The sequence below is a fragment of the Parambassis ranga genome, chromosome 9, assembly GCF_900634625.1.
Source record: "Parambassis ranga chromosome 9, fParRan2.1, whole genome shotgun sequence".
NCBI lineage: Eukaryota > Metazoa > Chordata > Actinopteri > Ambassidae > Parambassis > Parambassis ranga.
This window is the reverse complement of record NC_041030.1, coordinates 15,163,892-15,188,533: the sequence shown is the minus strand read 5'-3', so window position 1 is coordinate 15,188,533 and position 24,642 is coordinate 15,163,892. Positions and strand designations below refer to the sequence as shown.

General features: G+C 41.1%; 1 protein-coding gene across 1 annotated transcript; it reads right to left on the bottom strand.

The window, feature by feature from the left end:
- Window positions 1–1,291: 1,291 nt before the first annotated feature.
- ghra (growth hormone receptor a) lies at window positions 1,292–23,331 on the bottom strand. Its single transcript, XM_028413695.1, has 10 exons — window positions 23,020–23,331; window positions 17,324–17,466; window positions 9,390–9,519; window positions 9,093–9,259; window positions 8,137–8,315; window positions 7,392–7,545; window positions 7,225–7,315; window positions 6,721–6,790; window positions 5,974–6,209; window positions 1,292–5,889 (listed from the first exon to the last, which is right to left on the bottom strand). Exons 2-10 carry the CDS (start codon window positions 17,460–17,462, stop codon window positions 5,166–5,168), a joined length of 1,890 nt encoding a protein of 629 aa, XP_028269496.1. The 5' UTR covers window positions 17,463–17,466; window positions 23,020–23,331; the 3' UTR covers window positions 1,292–5,165.
- Between the last annotated feature and the right edge of the window lie 1,311 nt (window positions 23,332–24,642).

Here is a 24,642-nt window from a genome sequence, read left to right as displayed (position 1 = left end):
AAGAGCTAAACAAAAGCAACTAGACGTGTTATTGGAGACATGTTCGATGAGTCTCCCTCTACCTGCCAGCAGATGGTGATAGAGATCTATACAACATACCAAGCTTCACTCCACATCTGAACTGATAGAGCTTGTCCTCCTCTCTGACCTCATAGCCTGACCACATTTGTTGACAGCTCCACCCAAATGAGCTCCAAACAGAGTGCCTTTTCATTTGAAATAGTTGGTGCTAAATAACCTTATTATTCTGCCGAATTACTCTGGCATTTCTAACATGCACATACATAGCTATAGTTTACTATTTTCTTGTGACTGACGGACTGATTTTGCATGCACATAAGCAAAGCATACATCACATATCCCCTGCAAGCTTGAAATATTTGTATTAGTAGTTCAGAAGAAAGTTAAGTGAAACACAAAACAAGGAAAATCTTCTATCCACTGTGTTTCTTCGATATTTAATAATAGATCATTTCAGTCGTAGAAAACAGCCTTCATTGTTTGTCTGTTTATTTACAATGGCATTTCATTTCTCCATAAACGCATCCCAAAGATTTTCAATGTATAGTGAAACTGTCTTTAAGCCTCCAAGTGCGACACCTTCTCAGAAATATATAGCTGAATTGCCAGTTGGACTGTGTCTGAAAAGGTCAACGAGCATCCGGAGGTAATAAATGAGGCTGCTTGTGTGGGTGTAATTGGGCTGAAGATCCAATACAGGGGAACGGTGACTTATGGGTAATTACCTGCAATGTCCTGAGACAAAGAGCTGTGAGTGGCTGTCTCTCTGATTCAATCAGCCCCACACAGAGCAGTGCAGTACACAGCCTCTGTCTTAATTGTCCGATATGCTTTCCCCTCGACACACGTTGCTGCTGCAGCCGTTTTCTCTTCACTCAACCCAGCGGAGAGAATCACACTCTGGTGAACCCTTTCACACAAAGTTCCTCTGTGTTTCTCACAAACAAGCACATATTCTCCTCCCTCCAGCCATCGCATATACACATCATTCCTATTTTTACCCTCTCACTCCAGCTCTACTTTTTCTTCATTAAAATGCTTTTCAGCATTGACCTGATGGCAGCGCAGAAAACCTGCTCCTGTACTTTAAATCTGTTGGAGAACAGCATCCATGACAAAACACTGCTGTAATCAGGAGCATGTTCTCAGCAACTGAGTGAAATCTAATTTGTTTCGTTTACTTTAGTATTTCCAACAGTAAAATCAGATTAGCCGATAGCTAATAGGTTCAACTTGCAGATGCAAAAATGGAGACAACATACGACCAAAGTTATGCACAAGATGGTGTATATTTATTAACTTGTCGAGAGCTTATTGATCACACAAACAACACCAGAAAAGGCTCAATTGGTAAGAGAACAATATCAATTCATCAATGATCAGCACAGTTCATGGCTGTGTGAGGAAAATATGGACAATGGCTCCAAAGACGGTGGCGGACACATCGTCTGTTAGATAAGGTGAGCATATAAATGGACAGAAATCCAGAGTAGAGCCACTGAATGCCAGGCTGTGTGCTGCTGCACTCAAGTCCAGAATTAAACCATTTTGCTGAAAAAAATATGTGGCTGGCTGCTCTTTGCTTGATAAAGAGTAACAGCCAGTACAAATTCCAGAAAGATTACTTCCAGATTTAACAGAGCGACAAAAGCCACCCTGTAAGTGATGCAAAAACCAACTGGCTGGAGGCCAAGAAACATCATTATACAACTTTACCGCTATCAAAAAGCACTTTTCAATAATGAAATCACACAGTGAGAGAAACAGAGTAGAGTTACAGTATAACTATCTCACTCACAATGACTTCTATCTGCTTTATCTATCCATCTTAAAGCATAATATTAAATACTCCATTACAGTACATCGTTCTATAGCAATCTGTTAGTGTAAACTACGTTCTATAAACATAAACTCTGTGGAACAAAACCAAAGCTTATTGATACTGAGGGACCCTCGCTGTCTGATTATTGTGCTGACTAGAAAGCATGATGCTGTTCTATAGTAACAAGTAACTCACACACACTTGATTTTAGTCCAAGATACAAAATCTGAATACTATTTTTTTTAAAACATCGGATATATATATATATATACATATATATACTTTATGTGTACAAAGTGCTTCCTCTAAAGTGTCTGTAACATTTATAAGCTTGAAATAACACTTTAACACTACATTATGAATGAACTCCATGTGAACTGTCCAAAAAAAAACAAAACAAAAAAGTAAACTTCTGTACAGTTAGCTTGAAGAAACAAAGCACCTCCCTATTTATTTATTTATCTCACTGTCACCAACTCTTTTTTTTTTTTACTTTTCATCAGCATTATAATTTGCATTGCATATTCCAGTTAGCTCACATTCACAATCACTATGGCACAACTGAAACACAGTGCTTTTCTCCTTCATAAACACAGAGAGTCTGCCGGGTGGAGCCCAAGTGACGTCTGATTTCAGCCGACTTTTAGGGGCTATGATGATAAAATACCTCGCTAAATGTGACAAACTTGATATGATTTTGTGAAATCAAACAGCTGAAATATCGAGGGACATTGCTAGAAAGTTGGTTTAGAGTAGTACATGAAGGAACACTGGATAATGCGCTATCAATTGACTGATATAATTCAGACTCTGCTTCTTTGGATGTCTGTGAACGCTGTGAAATACTTTGGGGTAACAGTTCTATTGTCATACTACTGATGACTGAACCCATGACTAAGCCACATCATGCCTTCCTATATCACTCAGGCCATCCGATACAGTGATTGTTGCACTCTCATCTGAACCTTTTCCCATCACAGTAAGGCTGAATGTAGGAAAAATACAAGTACCGAGCAGCAATATGAGTAGTAACATTAATGATAAAATATATACTTGTAATTTTTTTTTACAGCACTAGTAAATATATTAAGACATTTCTGCAAACAACACTGACTTGCTGGTATCTTGCTGGTATCTTTCACACTTGGCAGCAACAACAACAACAACAAGTTCTTTTCAGAGAAAAAACAGTGATAGAAAGATAGACATGGCACATATTTATCTGATTCACATTAAAAAAAATAAACCCATCACTCGTGGCTCTTGCTTTATCTCTGGGATTGTCTCATACAAAGGAGCTATTCTTTCCGAGTCCTTATCTCATTGATGAGTCCAGAACAACATGCTTCTGATTTCCTTTGCACTGTAACAAGTATGTTTTGTTTATGGAGAGCCGTGCTCATTTGGGAGGCTGCCTCGATGCTATACAATGCCTCAGATTCATTCACGGACTTCATTGTGTTGTATCACAAAACCATGCATATAAGAGAACCCAATGATTTATTCTACACAGTATGCTATGCTGTCATGTTTGTGACAGACATATTGTCAAAACATGAGCCTAAAACCTTTACAAAAGGCTTCCTCTGCTAGCCTCTCCATTATGTAAGGCATACACTGTGCAGTGAACCGACGACAAGCTTACTCTATAAGCTATTGTTGGCTAAATAATTGATTAAGCAACTAGCTAGATAATGCCGTAAATTTGATCACTCAAAAAAAGGTACAGGGACACAGTATTCATGCTTAATTATGCATAGTTTTTAAAAGAGGGTGGGGTCAGAGGTCAAATCCACACAGACTTTTGTGTGTTTTTTTTTTTTGGTTTGAAAACGATGGTCAGCTGTATGAACACGATAAATGTATTTTAGTGCCAAACACTTTTTAGCTCATTATGACCGACACGGAAAATGCAAAATTACTATAAATACATGATTAAGGCGACAGCTCTGCACACACAGATTTACATAACTTCATCTGCACAAATGCATAAATGCACAAATACTAGTAAAGCAGAGTACCACAGCAGAGAAAAGGCAAACCGATAACACTGTCATAGGCACAGGATGTTATCACGGCATACTCGGCAGATAATAAGGTGTTAATTACATCTATTACATACTTTCACAGTCTTTCAACTTATTCCAGTTGCTGTCCCTGTAGTAAGAATACAACATGAGACGTACACAGCTCCCACACAGAGGGCGTGATCATTGAGGTTAAGAGTATTTTGTTTTATGAGTTACAGCTACTTGAGAAGCTGTTCTGTGTCTGCTGTCCAAGTCCCTTTCCAAACTACATTGATGTGCCCATGAGCAATGTGGTGCTACATGCTATGCAGCATGAGTGGCTCCCAGAATCTGAATGAATCCTTTTAGTGAATTACAAAATGCTGTAAAAATTAAAAAGCATAACATCTAAATGAGTCAAAAAAGTTGTTTTTAATTTCCCTTTTATCTCATCTCTTCAACTTCAGATAGTGATTTCCTTCATTTCTACCTTTAAATATTTCCCAGGACAAAAAAAAGAGCTACGAGTAATAATATACTGCTGAATATACAGTATATATGAGGATTCTGTGACCTGAACCCTTAATACTAAGTCCTTATACTAATCTTATTAGGTTGTATAATGTAACTTTGGCCGCTTATTTCATCAAAATATGCTTAGAGAAAAAATGAAGCCAGGAATGAGAGGCAAATCTGCATAGCTGTGTGTAATACTGTATTCGATTTCTAGGGTTTTTTTCTTGTATAAAAATATAATCTCTAACAAAGTACTAATAATATGACACAATGAGATTTGAAATTACAAAAATAAGTGGCAAAACACCTCTGCATGGTATATGGTTTGAACATCAGCAATGATTTCTCTGTGTGAATAGAATGTGCTTGTATTCTCCTCATCGATCATGCGCTGACACGGCTCTGCAAAATTAAGACTCTAACAATAGTCATGGCTCAAAACGTGATTAGCCAGAGATGTAGTGTAATCTAAGGCAGTTTGGCACTGCTTAGTTGCTTTCTTGACTCATATTAATCACACATGTATGCGTGGATTTAGACAAAAAGAGCAAACTGTGCATTTTGTTTGTGGCGTCTGCTCTCGGCAGCTTCTGAGTCGCATTAATGTGGCGATGTAGCAAAAGCGTTCAGGGTATAGCATGTAGCTTTTTCTCCCTTTCAAGCACCCTCTGAATGCAAACACCTTCACTGTACATGCTCCACCAGCCCGCATGCATTTGGTTTCCAGCAGGACTCGCTGCAGGTGTCTACCTATGGTCAATCAGCCTTGTGCATAAAGGTCACGTGGCATTGTCATTTCATTGAGAGATGTTCCCTAGCAGGTCTGGGGTGATGTACCCTACAGGCATAGGGGTCTTAAGGGGGTGCTGTGGAAGGCAGGGAGGTGGAGACTGGCGGGGAGGTGGGTTAAGGAGCAGACTATGATGACTGTCCAGCTCCTGTACCACTGTGTAGTCTGCAACAGGAGCAAAGAACGGGGAATGGGGAGACTCAGGAAGTATGTAAGGTGATGGATTATCCTCTGTTGTGGCTGCAGGTTTGGTCTCCTCTGGCTGAGGGTGTATAGTTTGGTAGCTGGGGGGAGTGCTGATCTGCCGGACGTTGCTTTCTGTGGTGTAGCCTTTTCCCTCTGGATCTACTACAAGCAGATGGAACTGCAGATCTTTCTGCTTCTGTTCCTCGGCCTCCTTGCAGTCTTCACTCTCTTTCCCCTTCTTTTCCTCTTCTGTGGCTGAGATGCTTTCCTGGATTCTGAGCTGCTGTCCAGGAGACAGCACCACGCCTCCAGAGGGCATAACATTACTGACCTGAGCATAAAAGTCTGTGTTGACCCAAGTCTGGGGCCCTTCATTTTGGGTTTGGATGAGGGGCCTTTCATTTCTCTCTGTGGCTAAAACTTCAAGGGAGGCTTCATCATTATCTGGCTGGCCTGGCAGAAGGGTGGCCATCAGCATCAGGGTGTCCTGTTCGGGCATATCTGGGTCATAACAGCTGGCCCGGCCCGAGTCACCATCAGGAAAGCTGTAAAAACACGAAAGGAAAGTTTTTAAAAAAAAAATCACATTTCAACATCAACAAGTCTTTATAGGAAGATCTTTGCCGTACCTGATGGAGTTTGAGCACCCTATGTTCATGTGGTGGCTGACAAGTTCTGGCAGACCCAGGAGCCTCTGGGTGTCCGAGTCCCGATTATCCTCCTTCACTTCACCATCTGTGTCCTCTGCATCTACCTCGATGAACTCCACCCATGGCTCGTCTTGATAAAAATCTGGCAAGTAAGTGGGCAGGCCACCCATACCTCCACCGCTCAGGATGAAATTCAAATCGTCCAGCTTCCCCTTCTGCATGAATAAATCCAACATGCTTTGTGTTTGTATTATGATAATAAAACGAAACATTGACCTATTTTAGGTATAAAAACAATCACATCCACAACACAGTGCTGAACCCCTGTGTTGTCCCCCGTCCTTATCTCCTAGTTATTTACAGATATTTTTGTTTTCCATTTGTTTGATAATTGACACAGATGATAAACAGACAGTGACTGAATGCGGTTTAGTGGGTGGTGTGATGATTATGTAGCCTGACATGGCCTCAGCCACACAGATATGTGTTTTTGATCAAATGTAAAATGGATATGTTTTAAAAAAAACAGTGGCTATGTAATGTTTTATATAACCACCTTGAATATGATGCACAATAAATGTGTCATCTGCTGTGAACTATTCACTCTTACTTATATATAATTCAATGGTTTATGTTAGTATTCTAATGAATAGAAATTAATATGTGGCTTTTTTAAGTGGAAAAAAAACATCACAGAATAACAGCACACTGAATGTGTATATGTACCTTCAACAGCTCTGAGTCTATGCCTTTGATTTTGGGTACAGGAACAGGTGGCAGGAGAACCATCATCAGTCTGCAATGGCAGGAGAACATGTTGCAGATAATTTGTCAGAGATGTCATTACATGTGTGAAGGGGACAGGCAAGGTAAACGAGTTGCACAATTAGCTGCTAATGGAGAAAACCTCTTGCTGCTGCAATGAATGTTTTGGACATCAAAGTGGTGATTGATAAGTTTGCGACCTATGGTGGCTAAGCGGCGAGTCAGCGCTGTCCGAGAGCTCAGCAATGTGGATATGAACTGAACGCCCCAGTGATTCACCAGATTTGGCACTTTTAATTTAAAAAAGCGTTCAGTGGTTTCAATTTTTTTTTTTAAAGTGATGATGACGTCAATGCAGCTATGGACCACTTTTTTTGCAGGTCCAAGATGGACTATGTCAAAAAATAAATATACTAGTGTTTATAAAAGGGGTCACAAACTTTATGAGAGTATGACTGCACCTACCTGTGCTGCTGAGAGATGACTATAAGCATGATGAGTATGAGGATTCCCACAATTCCAAAAATAAGAACCACTGTGAGTGGGACTGTAGACTCTAAAAAAAACAAAAAAAGTGTTATCTTAAGTATTTCTTCAGTGCCTTACGCTGCTCCACCATGCAGCTGCCTTACCTTTGATAGGAATCTCAGTCCCTTGAATGAAGATGGACTCACTAAACTCGCCAAACTTTGTGAAGGCCTGCATCCTGCAGCGGATGTGCACTTCGTATTCTCTTCCTATGTGCAGACCATAAATTGTCTGCTGAGTATGCGGCTGTATCTCCAACTGAAAATGGGCACATTAGAGAAAGTTAGTCTTTTAAAACAGGAGATGCACTATAGCTGTGTTTTAACTGATATGTGTGAGGCTAACACTGAAGCAGACTGAAGCTAAACTAGGTCTCAAGAGGTCCATGTTTATTTTTGGTTCCTGCGACTATGACCTTTCCAAAGGTACAATTGTTGAGGCATTTCAGATACACTGGATAGAGGACATGCTTCTATAATAGAGGGATCTAAAACGGTTTCCAAGGCTGAATTTGTCAGTCTGGCTGGGCAGGCAGTAATGAATATGAGCCTGTACAAGGTCCCATGGCCTCTGACCTACACATCCCTCCCTTCACTTCCTTCAGAGAGGTTGTGTTTTCTCAGCGGGCCATGCTCTGGCTTGCCAACAAAGCTGCACTGCATTTTAAGCCACAAGAGTTAAAGGGGGAGGGGAAGGGAAACACGACGCTCTGCCTCCATGACCTACCTACGGTTTTAAGGTGCATGTGCTTGTGAAAAAAGCAGTTTTGTAAAGTTTTAAAAGTGGCTTTTTACGACTGTGAGACCTACAATCAAAAGTGAATGACGAAGGATTAAAGACATGACTCACTGCTTCCCAGTTTGTGGTATTTCTCTCTCTGTATTGGATCTCATACTCAATACGCATCCAGCCCGCCTCAACGTCTGCAGAGGGAGGGGGCTCCCAGCTGACCATGACATCGTAGCTGACCCCAGAGGGACTGATATTCAGCAAGGTCCAGTTTAGAGACACTGGCGGGTCAGGACGTACTACCAGAAAAGAAAAGGTTAGATTTAAATAGACAGAACTATATATATAGATATCAACTTAGTGAATTATGTCATGGCACCCACTGGTTTACAACAGATAATAAATGAAATGATGACGAACATGTTTACTGCTAGGCTAGTCTTAGAACTTTCCTTTGGGCTGTTATTGGTTCTGTGGTCTGTGTGGAAAGTTATTTATTACATGCTGGGTAAAAGTGGAAACTTTGCCCTGACGGTGGCACTAGAGATACAGATACCAAGGAAGTCTATCAAAACATTGGGATCAATCATCCTGCAATTATCAGTATTCATAGCAAACTTTGTGAAGATGCAAACAGTACAGATAAGAAGCTAGACAAACAACGGACAGCAAAGACCTGCACCAGTAGATTAATTAATAATAATATATATATAAAAAAAAAAACAAATGTTATCTCTGAAAACGTGCTGACAATCAATTTGCACACATGAAAAGAAGAAGATAAACATTTAAATTTCATGGAAAAGATGTCAGCCAACAACACAGCAATGCGACCAAACGTATTTATCAGCCACAGTTTAGATAAAAAACCGTCAGACATCAAAACATTTACTATGTAAACACCGTGTATCTGACACCTGCTGCAATATTGACAAGCATGTGACATTTGCTGGTTTAGCTGATATGCAAAAAGCAAGCCGTCGATTCTCGGAATTATGTCTGAATTAATTGACTAAGCGGCCTGTAAAGAGAACAACATAAATATCAGAATATGTGCGCATATCGTGGTCACTGACCGATATTCTCCACAGTGAAACAGTCCTCTTCGTTAAAATAGGTGATGTTTTGGCTGCGAAGCTGCATGCAATAGGGGATCCAAATGGATGTGTGGTTTATGTCAAAGAAGCACTCCCTAGTTGAATGGACATACTCGGGACATTCCTTCCATTCACTGGTGGGGGAGCTGAATGAAGGAAACAAGAAAATCTCATCATTTTTTAAGTCAGACTTTCCATATATGCACACACACGATCACTTAACAGTACAAAGCAGTTACTTGGACTTTGCAGAGTAAACGTGGAGATTTCACTCACTCTTTCCTAAGGTAGAAGACTCGGAGTGCTCCAGGGGAGGACAGGTTTTGGAAGGTGCCTGGACTCCACCAACAGCGGAATGTCTCCTGGTCCCTTGATATGCACTCTGTAAAATGAGGCTCAAGGGGAGCTGGAAGACAACGAGAGAAAGGTACAGATTAGAGACAGAACAAACAGCCAAACAGAGACTGATCAATCACCTTTATTGACATCAATCAGATTTATGTCCTATGTCCTCCTCAAACCTTGACCTTTGTAAATTAACTTGGTTCAGCTAGCTGCAGTGAAGATCATATATCAGACCATTATACTGAACTTCTCATTTACACAGAAAACCTGTAAACACGTGTGTGAGTAGGAAAAAAACACAATGTGCAGAAGCTGTTTTGCTGAAGTTTGTTCCATTATGTTATTAAAAGTACAATGTTTTCCATTAATGTGGAATCTGAACTGTTGGCTACATTTTTTAAAGGAGCGCTCTTACATAACCAACATTAACAGAACAACACGCACAAGAAGGAGCCCAAGCGTTTGCCGACTTCTGTGAACCTGTGCGACTTTTGGCCGACATGGACAGGGACTTTTAATTAAAAAGAGGACCACAGGGAATATGAGGACAGAGAGGAAAGGCAGTATGAGAAGCAGAAACAGACCATGCAAATGTGGAAGGAGATACAGGAGGCTCAGAGTGACTTCAAACATATATATATCTGTGTCAAGAGTGAGAATGTTGCACTGGACGCTGTGATTGGAGAAAATCCTTCAAGTCTACTTTAGGGAGGCTTATTTATACACAAAGAATCCATCTGTAGAACATAATGTTTTGATAAAAGCTGGCAGATGTGTCAGAATGTACATGTTACTTCGTCCTCTCTTGCACATCATATCATAGAGTCAGTGATAGACTTCATCATGATCAGGGTGTCCATCTCTCCTATGCCCCGCCTTGACATCCTGACTCAGCCCTTTCCACCTCTCCCTTGGCACCCAGTCACTCGCTCCTAATCAACAACTCCCCCCACCTTCACCACCCACTCCAGTTTCTCATCCAGCATAGAGTCCCAGAGTTTGGTGCAACCATAAATTAGCAGCTGAGGGTTTCATTGATTTCTGTGCTCTCCCCCCGCCTTCTCTCTCTCTCTTCTCACTGGCCACATTGTAAATCACAAGGACTCAGAACATAATCATTCTCCAGAACACAAGACAAGAAATTAAAGACAGGCTTGCAGCAGAACAGTCTTCAAAAACAACAAATATCTCCATAAAGCTCGACACTGCAAAATTCCTTAAAGTTAATGCACACATCTGTCCTACCACAACAAAACACACAAACTCATCATTTAGTCACACAGAATACACAGCGTTACTTTGAATACTTTGCTCCCTTTCTCTTTTATACCAGTGTGATCTCAGTAAATTCCTACAGAGTTGTACCTTTCCCACCTTCCCTCCCTTCATCCTCTGCAGGCTGTTGTGGTTCCCAGTGGTTTGCTATTTCAACTCTGCCTCCCTCCCCCCATCCAACAAATTCCAGCTGCCATCATCAAAGAGATTTCTGCAGACACTGAGTGCAAAGGAGGGCTTACAACTACAACAGGACAGGTTACATGGAATAAAAAAGGAACAAAAAAAACACCTGAACTTGCAGAATGAAAGTGGTTTGTGTGTTTAAAGTTTTTTTTGCTCTAATGTTGGGACATTGTTAAGGTCATGCATGCACATACGCATCGTTCACTAAGTATTTGCATGCATTTTATGCCACAGTGGTTGTTGTAGTCTGGGTGGAAAAGACTCAAAAGCACACAGACAGTGACTTCTCCAAAAGCACAGAGTTCTACTGGTAAGGTCAAAACGCACATCCATTTATTTTTTAAATAAACACTGGAGCTGCACTGGATGGTAGTCGAACCTGAAGTGTGTCAGAGGTGAAAGGTTGAAGGCAGCGCAGTCAGAGACTCACATTCCTTCTCACTTCTTTTTGTTGTCTTTTACATTTACTCTCTAACTCCTGTATCCTAGGGCTTTATTGCACATCTTTCTCAAAAAATGATCTTTTTCAGACAGTTAACAGCAAAACAGTTCGTTCAAGTTGCAACTAGCCTACAAGCCAAGGGGCAAAGTTCTGACAGACAGATGTTGATTACCTGCCATGCACGGGATGGTACGTTTATGCAGGATTGTACTGTTTTTATTTTTTTTGTTTTGTTTTGTTTTGTTTTTTTTACATGTAGTAATATATAACCATCAGTGTATCATCCATGGGAAGTAAGATCCTGCCTGTACCTGCCAGCTGCTATTAAATGATCAGTAGTTAAAAGCCTTTCAGCTGGAAGAAAGAAACTAATTTTGTATGTGTGTGTAGTAGAGAGTGTGTGTGGCTATATGTACGTACTGTACAACTACTTGCTGTTCCTATGTGCACAGCTAAGACAGATGAACAGCTCTTAGCTTCACGTCCTGTCTTCATCAGTCCATATAGAGGAGTGCTAGGAGAGCATTTATCTACCTTGATGTCAGCTTTTAGCCATTAGGGTTTAAAATCCACTAAGAAGCCTAAATAAAGCCCCCTGGCCCTTGCACCAGCTGGTAAACAGCACTAAAAAGGTGGAGAGAAAGGTGTGACTGGGATTTATCAATCACCGTATTGTGAAACGCTTGACTGTAATGAGGAGCAAAATGAGGCCATGACGTTATGAATTACCACCTTTTCCGGCTCATTTGCCGATTTAAGTTAAAGCTGAGGTTAGTCACGCTTCAAAAGGTTGCTAAAAGGAGAGAGGAGATGTGAGGGAAAACAGATGAGGACGGAGAGAGACAGAATGAGTCAATGTCCAGAGAATGATGGAGCCAAGAGAAAGACAGCATGAGGCTGCAAAACAAATTTATGTCATTATATAACAATCCAATATTGGATTGCAATATTGGATCTATGGGTTATTGGATACTTCAAACCCCTCTTGATGAGGACAATATGTTTTGAAAATAAAAATCACAGCACGACATTCCTTTTAACAGCTTTCACATACAAATGTAGGTCGTCATGGTAGTGTAGTGCAGTTATGCCGAGGTTCACCCAAAACTGGTTCTGCTGCAGGAGTTTTATAGTTATAGCTCAGATAGAACTATCATTCAGAGTGGTGCACCTCATGGTTCGATTTTCGATCCTTTGCTGGACTCGCAATATACATAGATGCCTTTACTAGAAGCTGTTTCAGCAGCTTTATTGTGCCATGTCGGGCAGAATGGTGTAGAGACGGAATGGTTGTTGTACCTTTGGGTCTGCAGCAGATGAAGTCACAGCAGTCCAAATAGCCTGCATGGCAGGACAAGTGTAACAACGCCTTTAGACACACAGAATTCTAAATGTGTCTTTTTACGGTGATATTAGAACTTAAACAGTTTGACACTCAATGTGAAACTGTAGCTGCAAGTCTCAATTTAACTCAGGCAAGATACGTGAAATGGACTAAAGAAATAAAGTTATTATGCTATTTATTTATTACTTCAGTATAGCTGTGATGCATGCAATGTGTCTAGACTTCCAAAACACATAAACTTGATTTTGGTACTGCTGTTCAGCACCAACTTCTGACCACCACTGTAACACCAATAAATGAATAATGCTTCCTGCAACACTATCTCTCTGTGTGTGTGTTTTAACCAGATGGAGAAATTGGCGCAGTGCTAAGGGTAGAAGTGCCTGTCAGTCTGCACATGCCAAGTCCTACATTATATCCCTGCACCACAGCCCATACACACACACACACACACACACCGACACATGCCCTTTTCTGAAACACACACTAGACGAAGTGTTGATTTGTGTGTAGACAGACAGCATCATTTGTCTTCCACAGGGAACAAATCTTGGATGATGATGAGGATCAGAAAGAATGAGTAGACCTGGAAATATATCAGGGACAAAATCTGGAAAAATCTGAAAAAGAATTGAATTTATTTCACATTCAAAATGGGCTCATACATCCTCCTTATTTTTTTAAACATAAAGAGGAAAAGGAGATTAAATCCTCCCATGGTTTAATAGAAGAGTTAAGACACCATGTGGTATTTGACTGAGTTAGAACATGCAAGAAGTGGGCCAGAAGAGAGGGGGAGAAAGGTGAGAGACTGCAACAAGATACAAACAAGGGAATGTAAACAGGTGATATAAATAACTGCCGCCGTGCACACGCAGTTTCACACGGAAGTACACACAAATGCATATGCACTAAACTTACACCTTCAAAACAAAAACAGACAAAAGGATATCAAAGTGCCATTGTTCAATTCCTTGAATGCATCCTGCCTTTGCTCCCAGTGACACAGGGCCAGGGACACATGTCTATTTTTTTGTGTTGTTGTACTCTTTTATAGTTTGGGACCACTGCATGACACTTCATCTGATCCTTATGATTCCTAACAATGTTTACAGCTTTGAAGATTATCAGATAGTCTGGAGTGTGTAACTATGCAGTGACCCAGTGCCTCACTGTGGTCCCAGAGATTTACTAGCTTGAACTAATGATGTTAATCTCCTCTAATGCCATTACAGCCCACAGAATTGGCTTAGTTATGTCATATTACGTCTAAATTTAATGGAACAAGGCTTTCAGCATGGACGCCTGGAAAACACCTACATACTGTATGTGCCCTTTTTGTCTCCTCGCTTTTCTTTTGTGTTTTTATTAAGCAGCCCTCCACACTTCAGTGTAGAGTGTCAGACAAAAAGCATTATGTTAAATTTAGCGCTGGACTAGGTGACCTTACATAAAGGTGCGAGATCCCAGCTTCAGAAATGACTTTGTCGTTGTTTGCTATAATTAACACTCCAGCCATCAAAACAACCCTCTTTTGTCAGCCTGCATTGAGTTCTTGTGGAGCACTAGAATCCTGAGCTTATATCGCACGTTACAAGGTTGCTACTGATGTGTGCGTTTCACACCCTTACAGCTCCTACTACTATCCACTGTAGTTTCCAAAAAGGCCACACAAGGATCCAACTTCCCCACTCACACCCGCTGCTCAAACAGATGTAACCGTAGATTGTGTGTACAAGTCAGGCGGACCAAACCTCTGCACTGTTACCACTGGTTACCACCTCTGTGGCCAAGAACACAGCCTCGCTCAACAGGATCAATCTATATGCTTTAGGAGCCAGTCCTCCTGAGACAGACACTCAGGGAAGGGTGAGGGAAAAAAAGAAAGTGTGTGTGTGTGTGTGTGTGTGAGGACACACAGGATAAAGGCAAATGACTACCACTGCCTATAATCACTCTGGTAAGCCTTTAACTATATAGGAGCGTCTCCAAACGTCTACTCTTGGCTTGTTCTGTGGCTGGTTTGACAACAGATATAAAAATACTGCAGGAACAGAGTTCCAGGAAGGAAGGCTCTTTTAGAACAACAAAATGCGACTGAAAAACAGAACAAGTTGCATAACTTCATCAGCATCCATATGTAAATCGTCATCATTCTGAAGCTGAGGTGGGCTGTAAAGTTGGAAGCTTTGAGAAAGGCACAAGCTGTGCATGTTTGCTTATGCTATCGCTGGCTGTTGTTCACAGATGTTTAAGCGGCTGTTGTTGAAGGAGGACAGGGTGACGTTACCGCGGTGCTAGCTGGAGACGGTTAAAACATTTAAAGGAGCTGTCTGAGTGTTTGACGGCTTGGTCTCACGGGTTATCAGCAGCTTATCAGAGAGGTAATGTGAATCCACAGAGATAAAGACATTTGCTGCAGTTTGTTAACAAATATGGAATCAAAAGAGCAGAGGGCACAAAAGCCTGTGTGGTTGTACAAATTAACATAAGTGTTTGGCACCAATTGTTTCTTAAGATGTAAAAATATTTGCGACACTGTGAAAGTTTCCTGTGAAGACACTCCTGAGAGTCAAAACCACTCATCTTGCATTGCTTCCTTTCCTCTCAAGGCTATTTTGACAACCATGACTGGAAGCAATCAGAACAACCAAAAAATTCTGACATGTTTCCAAAAGCAAATTAGAGTAATTACAGTCATTTCTCATTAGAATTCCACACTCAATCCTCAACCATGATCATCTAATCCAAATGTTTATAGAATGCTCAGACTAAAGATCAGCTTCAGGCCACCGTTTAACAGGTTGACCAATAGAAAAGGATACAAACACATTCTGGCTGCTTTGATACCCACACTTTTTTTTGGGGGGGGGGTACATAATGGAATTCTACACTGAGAACAATGTGGTCATAGCACATGATAATTGAACCACTGTTTTTACGTCTACTGAGTTTATGTAACTCAATAATAGCCAGTGAAGCTTTGGTTTTATTATTCCCTGATCATTACCTTATGGAGAAAAAAAAAGTCTTTAAATTTATGGTCAACACACAGTATTAGTTTTCCTGCAGAAAAAGCACCAACAAAACAGAGAAGAATCATAGTGTGGACTTGATCTTAACTTGGCAGAAGAAGAAAAGATGAGTTGGCATTCTGCTGTGGTTTCCAGCTGTTTTTTAGTAAACCCGCATGAGGGAGAAAAAAAACAGGTGCCAAACTATTTTCCTGTTCAAATGTTTGCCATGAAAATATGGCAGATAATCACCACGACTCCACCGACTGGTCAGTAAAGGATTCGACATGAACACTCTTTATACACACAGTCTATGGGTTATTATTAATTTGTTATCTGGGTCACAGAAGTTAAAGGGAACTGATGCAAATAGAAGGTAATAATGTGAATGTGATGACTGCATGTGTACTTATGACAGAGCCAAAATCCCCCACCCCTAGCCCACACACACACACACAAACACACACACCTGGTGTTCCTCCAGGCTGCCCAGAGATGGTCTGGAGATTTCTCAGGTTTAATGCTGCCTGGCAGTGAGCAGATGTACCCAAGAATATACACTCACAGGAGAGTGACTTGACAAAATTGAAACTGACTTTTATGGCGTTTTAAGGAGCAAGAGTTAATTTTGTGAAAGCTTTAAGGAGTTGTTCCTGCCATATGACAAAAAAATGAACTTTATGATGGAAGTTCAGACTTTGCTGAGTCTTTGTTTTCACAGAGATGCAGCTCAGGGACAAAGTTCATAGTAGGTCTGTGAGCTGAGTCACACCGTAGTGGGTTGTGTGGTTATACATCAACTCTAAAAACTAGGAGAATACAGTTATTTAAAAAAAAAACAAAGTTTATCTCTTCCTCAAATAACCTTTAAATACAACAAATAACCATTAAATACAACACAGGAATACAGACATCAAGCAACAGAGCAACATGCTCCTCGTCACAAGCGACAGTACAGGTTTCCTGAAGTTACTGTGGGGACGTCTTTTTTTGGTCAAGGCAGCATGTTTGATACTTTCACCTAAATCCACAGCCGTCACAGGAAGAGGCCGCTTCATCAGGATTTCTCAGCTGGTTTTGTGATTCTGGCTTTGAGCATCATTTGCAGGCAGTTTATAATTAATTTTAGAAGTTTCAACTTAGATGACTTTCTTGGCTTTTGGGATTTGAAAGCATGAATTATATCAAAAAAATCTGGCCGTTTTTCTCAGCCACAGCATTCTTTCACCTAATTATTTCAAATGGTTCAGTGACAGCTGGCTTAGCTGGCTGAACATCCAGCCTTGTCCTGTCCCTGGACTTTGACAGAGAAACCCCAGCCGTATATTTACCCTGGCTTTATTGATCGCTAACCTGTTTGACAAGCCAAATCAGGAAAGTGCGGCGTTTGCTGAACACTGAACCCTTTCCACATGTTTCCGAGCAAACAGAGCATTCTGCAACTGATGTCTGACATAAGACGTGATAACAAGTGTCAACAGCCTGTTGCGCCGCAAAACCTGAATCACATTTGTTAATATTTGATGAGAGTCTGATAAACTGTCTGGACAGTGATCCGTCTCAGCATTAGTCTGTCTCGACATAAAGCACTAAAAACACCTACCTGATGATGTCATGTGGTCCTGGTCGATGAGAAATGCAGATCCTGGGGGGGACAGCCAATCCAGGGAGGAAATAAAGAGAAGGAGCAGGATATTGCAGGAGGAGGAGGAGAAGGAGGAGGAGGAGGAAGAAGTGGCCATGATGCTGGAGAGAGACAGAGGAGGAGAATGAATGAGGGACAGAGACACATCATCATTATAATTATCAGCTGAGCTCCATGATGACATGCACATGTGAAGCACCCTCCTTCTCCACTCTTCTTCTCTTTTTTCTTTCTCTCTGCCCCGCAAGCACAAATTGTGGCTGCCATTTATTTTCAGCTGGTGTATATGAAACCTGACACGAGACAGGGCATAATTAATTATCATGCTACTGCAGCAATGAACGTTGAATGAAGCATGTTTTCTGTGTGTATGTGTTTAAAGAACATTTAAATCATTATCAAACAGCAGGAACCAATGACAGCATACACCACTGGAGAAGTCACTACCATGCTGGATCTCTAATTATGCTACATGCTAATATTAAAATAACGTTAAAGTGAGTAATACAAGCAGTTGTCTGCATACACAGACGGTCCAACAGATGTGACTCAACATTAGCATCTATTCATTCTTCTTATCCTGTGACTACGTTTCCTTTACTTTCAGCTCAGTGTTTGGTCTCCACCAACTTAATACGGACATTCAAAAAAGCGTACTTTTTCAGCTAGTCACTAACTTTGTCCAATTTTGGTGAAAACAGCTACCTGTGAGTGAACTATAACAATAAAGTTTCAAAGAAGTAAAGGAGAACATCACACAGTGAGCAAGCTTCAACCACTGTCACTGTCCTATGGATCTACTCGAGTACTTCACCTGGAATGGTGGAGTATTTGACAATAGCATTTACCAACAAAGGCAAAAACCGCCCCCAAAAAAATTTTGAAGAGCAAACACTGAAACTCTTCCAGGTCAATGAGCTGGTGTTGGCGGACAAGTTCTACCAGTTAAGTCCAACCTCTAAATATAGGCCAAACTTTCAGTCCGCACCCTTGGCTATTTACAGCTGTGTCTCCACAACTTTGCTGGGCAGCCAACAACCCCAAATGTGGAAGGTTGTGTTTCTTACTGCATTTTCTCTACTGATAGTTTTGAGGGGAGTCTTTAAGTCTTAACACTAAAAAAAAACGAAAAAGATCTCACAACATCATTTGGAGTACATTTTTCATTTCATCGTTTGACAACTGCAGAGCAACAATGTGGTCACTTCAGGCTTCAAGACTGACACGCTTGGATTAGGGGCTGGCACATACAGTATTTACAATAACAATGTCAGTCCTCAATTTATTCTTGGTTGTGAGTTATACCAGATAAAGAAATAATCTAAAGCAAACACAAACAACAGAAATGTTCAGCCATATGTGTGTGCAAATGAAAAAAAAAGTGTCCAGAGGCCATATCGGGTCACATTATACAATGGAAGAATTCGTGGCAGGGAGCTGTCAAGCTGCAGGCTCATCTGGCCTGACTAAAACGCTCCACTTATTATTATGTATTACCCATTTTCTGCATTTGACATCTTGGCCTGGTCTTTAGATCCACTCATACTCTCCCTGTATTTTTTTCTTCAATGAATAAATCAATTTTTTCTCCAGCTAAGGCAAAGCACTGTTATTATGGGGAACATAATGACCATCAGATGAGCGCTTTAAAAATCTTTTTTTTTCCTAATCCTGTGGGAGGATTTAAGTTCTTTACACTTCTTTTTTTTTCTTTCTCACATTGTCTTTTCTGACAAAGTGTTGCATTCATTCATCTAAAGAACTAATGTAAAGGAGGCCTACAGAGCCCCCTTCACTTTGACATGTGGCCTCATGTTCACATGTTCCCATGTGAAAGCGTCTGTGAAAGCTGTGGTAAAGCTGGTGCTTCTTCTCCATCTCATGCACGTTAGCTTCTCATTTCTCTCCCTTTCCTGGCCAATTACAGGCTCTGAAACTCACAGGAAGAGCTGCCTATAAACCAATCAGAAAAGAGGGAGGCTCAGCACCAAGCCTCCTGGGGTCCCTTGGTAAACATTTAAGGCCTGTGTGGTCAACCCTCCTCCCAATACCTCTGCCCTAAAAACGCACACACATTCACGCACGTGCATGCAACATGAGCACACACACCGCAAACACACACACACACACAGAGGCACATCGTGGCACCCCACTGCCAGCACCATGCCTCTCCCATGTTTCCTTAAATCTCTATTAATCATCTGTGTTTGTTCCAAAGGAGCTGACAAGGGAGGGGGGGAGGAAGTTAGGAATAGATGAGTTGGTGGTAGAAGGGTGAAGCCAAAGAAAAAGAAAGGTTAGAGGGTGAGAGGTCACATCATCTCTATGTTAGTCTTTTGTATATCTGCAGAAGGAAAGCATGCACACACACACATGGAGTGATGTTGCAAGGTTACTTAGAGACAGAAAACTCTCTGTGGTCTGAGCTCTGATGCTCCACCTTTCCTGCACATTTCATTTTCTATTCTAAATTAAACTATTTATCTTGTTCCTATTTTGCATGCAGACTGGCTGCCTAAACAAGCAGCCGCCCTGAGCAATAGGCCTGGTCTCACCTATTGGTTCATGGACTAATAGAAAAGAATTTGGCCTTAAACGTGAAGGTAATACACTTTGCTGCAGACTTGCACATTTTAATATGAGACTGTGTCGAGAAGGATGAAATAAATATTTCTTAGTTCTCACTAAACTGCAAGGTGAGTTCAAATAGCAGAGATAAACTTTTTACTTTTGGTCTTTGGAGTTAAGCAGCACTACAAATAAATACAGAACAAACTATGCCTTTATATCTACAGGGAAATATAGAATAAAACCATTCATGCTACATTAGCTGTTCTGTGACATTAGAGATTTACATAACCTCTGAATACATAGCTTTGAAAGCAATGTCTCCAATAAGTGCTGCTCTGCTCTCTCTCTCTCACTCTTCATCTTTCATTGTGTCCTTTATTCCTTTCTTTAGTGTATCACCATAAACATTCTAAGCTCAAACTTAGTGCACAAATGTCACAAGAGTGTGTGCAGGTTAAATGAGGATAAAAGATGCAAAGCAATTAAGTTTGACCTTGTTTAATACCTTGGAATAAGTCATAGAGTAACTCGCCAAAACAAAATCCCGAGTTATTCAGTGTCTAATTTCTCTTAAAAAGCAGAACAAAAATCCGACCAAAGGCAATCATTAATAATCATGCAATAATTACCACATGAACGAGAGCGCAAGGAATTTCCAAACCGTGTGCTTTGGTTGTCAGGTTGTGTAATGACGCTGACTAATCCAGCATTTGTTAAAGACTAAAACCATTAATTCATAAACAAAATGGCTGCTTAATAAAGATCACACTTAGCAGCACAAAAACAATCATCTAGAAAAAATGATGGTAAATTAAAGAGGGAAGAATGTTACGTTTCTGAAGACATCATTTAACAACTGCAGCTGCATGTCACTTTGTCATTCAACAATGTGCAGATTTACAGCGACCCTCTGCTCACTGCAGCATCTTTAATCACTGCGCCTCACCACGGTGAGGTTACATCATGTATAGTGGCAGAAATTACTGTACTAAAATGAGCACATATCTGCACTAAGGTCCACTGTTGAGTCTCAACCTTTTTAGCAAATGTGCCACTTCAACATTAGCCTGCATATTACACCGGACAACAATGAGGTACATAGTCCACATAGATGGAGCCCCATTCAGACAACAGTCAAGACCTGAAAGCTACAGCAACCAGCTGCTCCCAACAGGCCCTGGACTGTTGAATGTACATTTATCGACCCGTGCATGTGCGGACGAGCTGGACATGCGTGTTCTTTTAAGTGCTCTCAGCCATTCAGATACAGCTACTGGATGGCTCTAATGTCTGCGACTCTTATTTCATAAGAGTGTGTGGAAAACTCAGAGTCAGCACACTGGCATGAGAAGAGACTCTGCTGGAAGCAGATCAGGTCACACATCTGCAAACCCCGCTTACGTCTGTGTGTGTGTGTGTGTGTGTGTGTGTGTTAGAGAGAGAGAGAGGCTAGGGAGGGAAAGAGTGGGTGTTCGTGTGTGTGCGTGTATGCTTAAAATCAAGTGTGTGTATCAGAGCAAGAATGAAAACTGTAAAGAGAACAAGCAGGAGACCATTACGGACAGAAACGAAAATATGAGCTTTACAGATCTGAAAATTGATCTTGAAAAATGTCTGCTTTGAAGAATTCCAAGCTGTGCTCATGCATGCACGGGCAGGCAATGGCTGGTCAGTCTGAAGTATAACTTTGTCTCTAATATGAAACTCTCTCACAGCTGCTTGACAGTGGTAACATTTCTGAAGGCTGGAACACTTTTAAACTGAATTTAAAGGTGTAATCCAAATATAATTTTAGTTCCATTCCTTAATAATAATTTTAAAAAAACAGTTTGGACTAAACATAGATGTGCAACATGTAGCTCTTAAATTTGTATTTAACCCACTGCTTAATGTGTATGTAAGACACACAAACACATCCTGATAGCCACCTTGTAAAACCAGGTGGTTTTAAATCACATGGATGTGTGAGTGCTGCTGAGCTGTCAAAGGGTATATACGACATAACAGCTGTATTTAATGCTGTGTGTGGGATGCAGAGACAGTAAGAAAGACAACTGATGGAGCTATTGTCTCTTCACATACCTGGCATACACTAACTGCTGCGTACATTGTGCCTTCTCTCTGGAGTAATGCTTGAAACAGCTAATCCGACGATAAACCCCATCACTTTATGCAATTTTATAGAGGACCTCTTGGTGCCATGCATAATATCACAGTGTGTGTGAGATTGTTTTTTTTAAAGCAGCCTCTCAACCATGCAGGGGATATAATAAATATGTAGTTTGTGCAGCTATGATTAACACAGAGAAGAAATACTGCTGTCAAAGTTTACAGGACAAAAACATTTGCATACAAATGATTTACACAAAACCTGAATGGCCTTAACTGTCAGACAATTAACAGCGTGGATAAGAAAAGTAAAGAGGGAAGGTGGTGCAGAGGAGAATTGTTGTGTAATTACTGAAATGCAACACAAGGATGATCAGGAAAAACTCATACAATAAAGTTTCCACTAAGTGAAGAGGAGGAACAACCAACTGATTGTCATTGATCCAGCCAAAACCACATATTGATTAGGACTGTCTCATCTACACATAGGACAGATCTGACATTGACACAGATAACAATGACCCCTTTAAAAAGAAAACCTGCTCTCCCAATCTAATACATCTGCAAAAGTCAAATCAGCAAGATAGTTCCAGCAGGATGATTTCTATCACATCAGTTTAGATGTGATTCACCAGTCAGGCTGCAACACGAAGCTTTATTTAACGTGGAAGGTAACTTACCAGGTAACTGCAGAAAGCCTCACTTTATCCCATTCCAGCCTGGCACCCTGATCATGCAACACAGCCTCAAGTTTGTGTGATTCTAACGTAGGCTTTCATTTAAAGTGCGCAGAGTGCCATGGCTTAGGCTGAGCACCAGTAAATGTTTATGACTAGTTTCCAGCGAGGAGCCACACGAGTAACCAAGTCGTCTGCCGCTCTTTAAAGCAAAAGCTTCGACTTGTGCGTAAAAACCCGAACATAAAAGGATGAACACGACGCACGACACGCGTTAAAAACACCAAACGAACTTACTTGTTGCGAAGAGTTGAGCTGAAAACACTGTTAGGACAGTGCAGGTCGACTTTTCAGAAGTTGGTCATCTGGTGGCCAGCGCAAGCACACACCGACAGGCACGAGTTGTGTAGCTTCACTTCAGCCTGCTCGGCCCCAGTGAGAGATCTACGGCGAAGACTTCACATCACCCGATCATTGGATCGAGTGCGCGCTCCCATCGATATTGTTTTTGTCTTATTTGCCGTTCAATTCATCATCCAGCCTACCACTTGGAAGGGGGTGGGGGGTGCACACACACCATGTCGCTGCAACGGAGAAAGTGTGTGTGTGTGTGTGTGCGTGTGTGTGTGTGTGTTGTTGGCGGTGAGACGCCCTCATCCGCCAACAATCCACTCTGCGCAAAGAGGACCAGAGAGGGGACAGCCAGAGAGAAAGCCTGCCGGGCCAGAACTTCCAACATAAAACTCAAGCTGCAGGCTACGACACAGTCAAAAGAATTTAAGTGAAGGAGAAACATCAAGCATTTTGGAACACACGTATATTTTTTTCTGTCCGAAACAAACAATGAAAATTTCCCTTTTTATTGCCTTTTTTTAGAAGTATTTATTAAATATTTTTAGAATCTATTTAGGTGTATTTTTAATGCACAATATGTTTTCCCTTCCCTAAATCAATAAGATATAACTAATAAAACTTTATAAATGTTTCATAAGACATCACGGTGAAGCCTGTTTCTATACTAATGACATTAATTGAAAGCCGGCATCTGCTCTTAAAAACTACGGGCTCACGTGGAGGGTCCACTGGAGAAGTGACGCCATGAGAGGCTCGGCCAGAATTTCAGCTGTCAATGGATATACGCCCCCCCCCCCAACCCCCCCAACACAAAAGACATCGGTTAGTATGGCAAACGCCCCGCCCAGACACGTGAGTGAAAAAAAAAACATACACACCAAGCTGTTGCTGCTGGCTTGCAGTTTTTTTTCTCTCTCTCCTGCACATAAACTTCATATATATGTATTTGCCTGCATGGACGTTCAGGATCAATGTTCATCCCAAAGCAAGCATCCATCACTGGAAGCACAATCAATTGCCTTATTAAAGCTAAAGCATAATTTAGTAGAGCTGCAGATTTAACTCTTGCTCTCTAAAAAACAGACCTGTGGCCAACAACCCACTTCACAGTGCAAAATGTAGATTAGTGCAAAGAACACATGTGAAACACCTACTCCACAGTGGAAATGGAAACACTGCAACATTAACCGAGACTGTATTGTCTTGGTCCTGTGTCTTTTTCTTCCTGTCAATACACTGATGCTCTGTTGACATAATTTGTGATGCGTTTGGAGAGAAATGGAATTGGCCTGTCTGCACTGAGCAGAGCTGTCCTTGTGTTTTTATATCCCTGTCCCTTACTCGTTTACTAGGTCCACAAGTTATGGCTTGGCTTTTCCAAATCCTCCAAGTGCAGTGCACATAAAACCACTCGATGAGACACCATGGGCAGCTCTCATGCAACATAAATACTGTAAATTATAACTTGTCGCACAGTTGAAGAAGCTGGAGCTGAAATAAATGGATTATAAAGTTCACAAGTGCTGTGTGCCATCTTCAATATGCATATTTTTCTTTAGCTTAGTC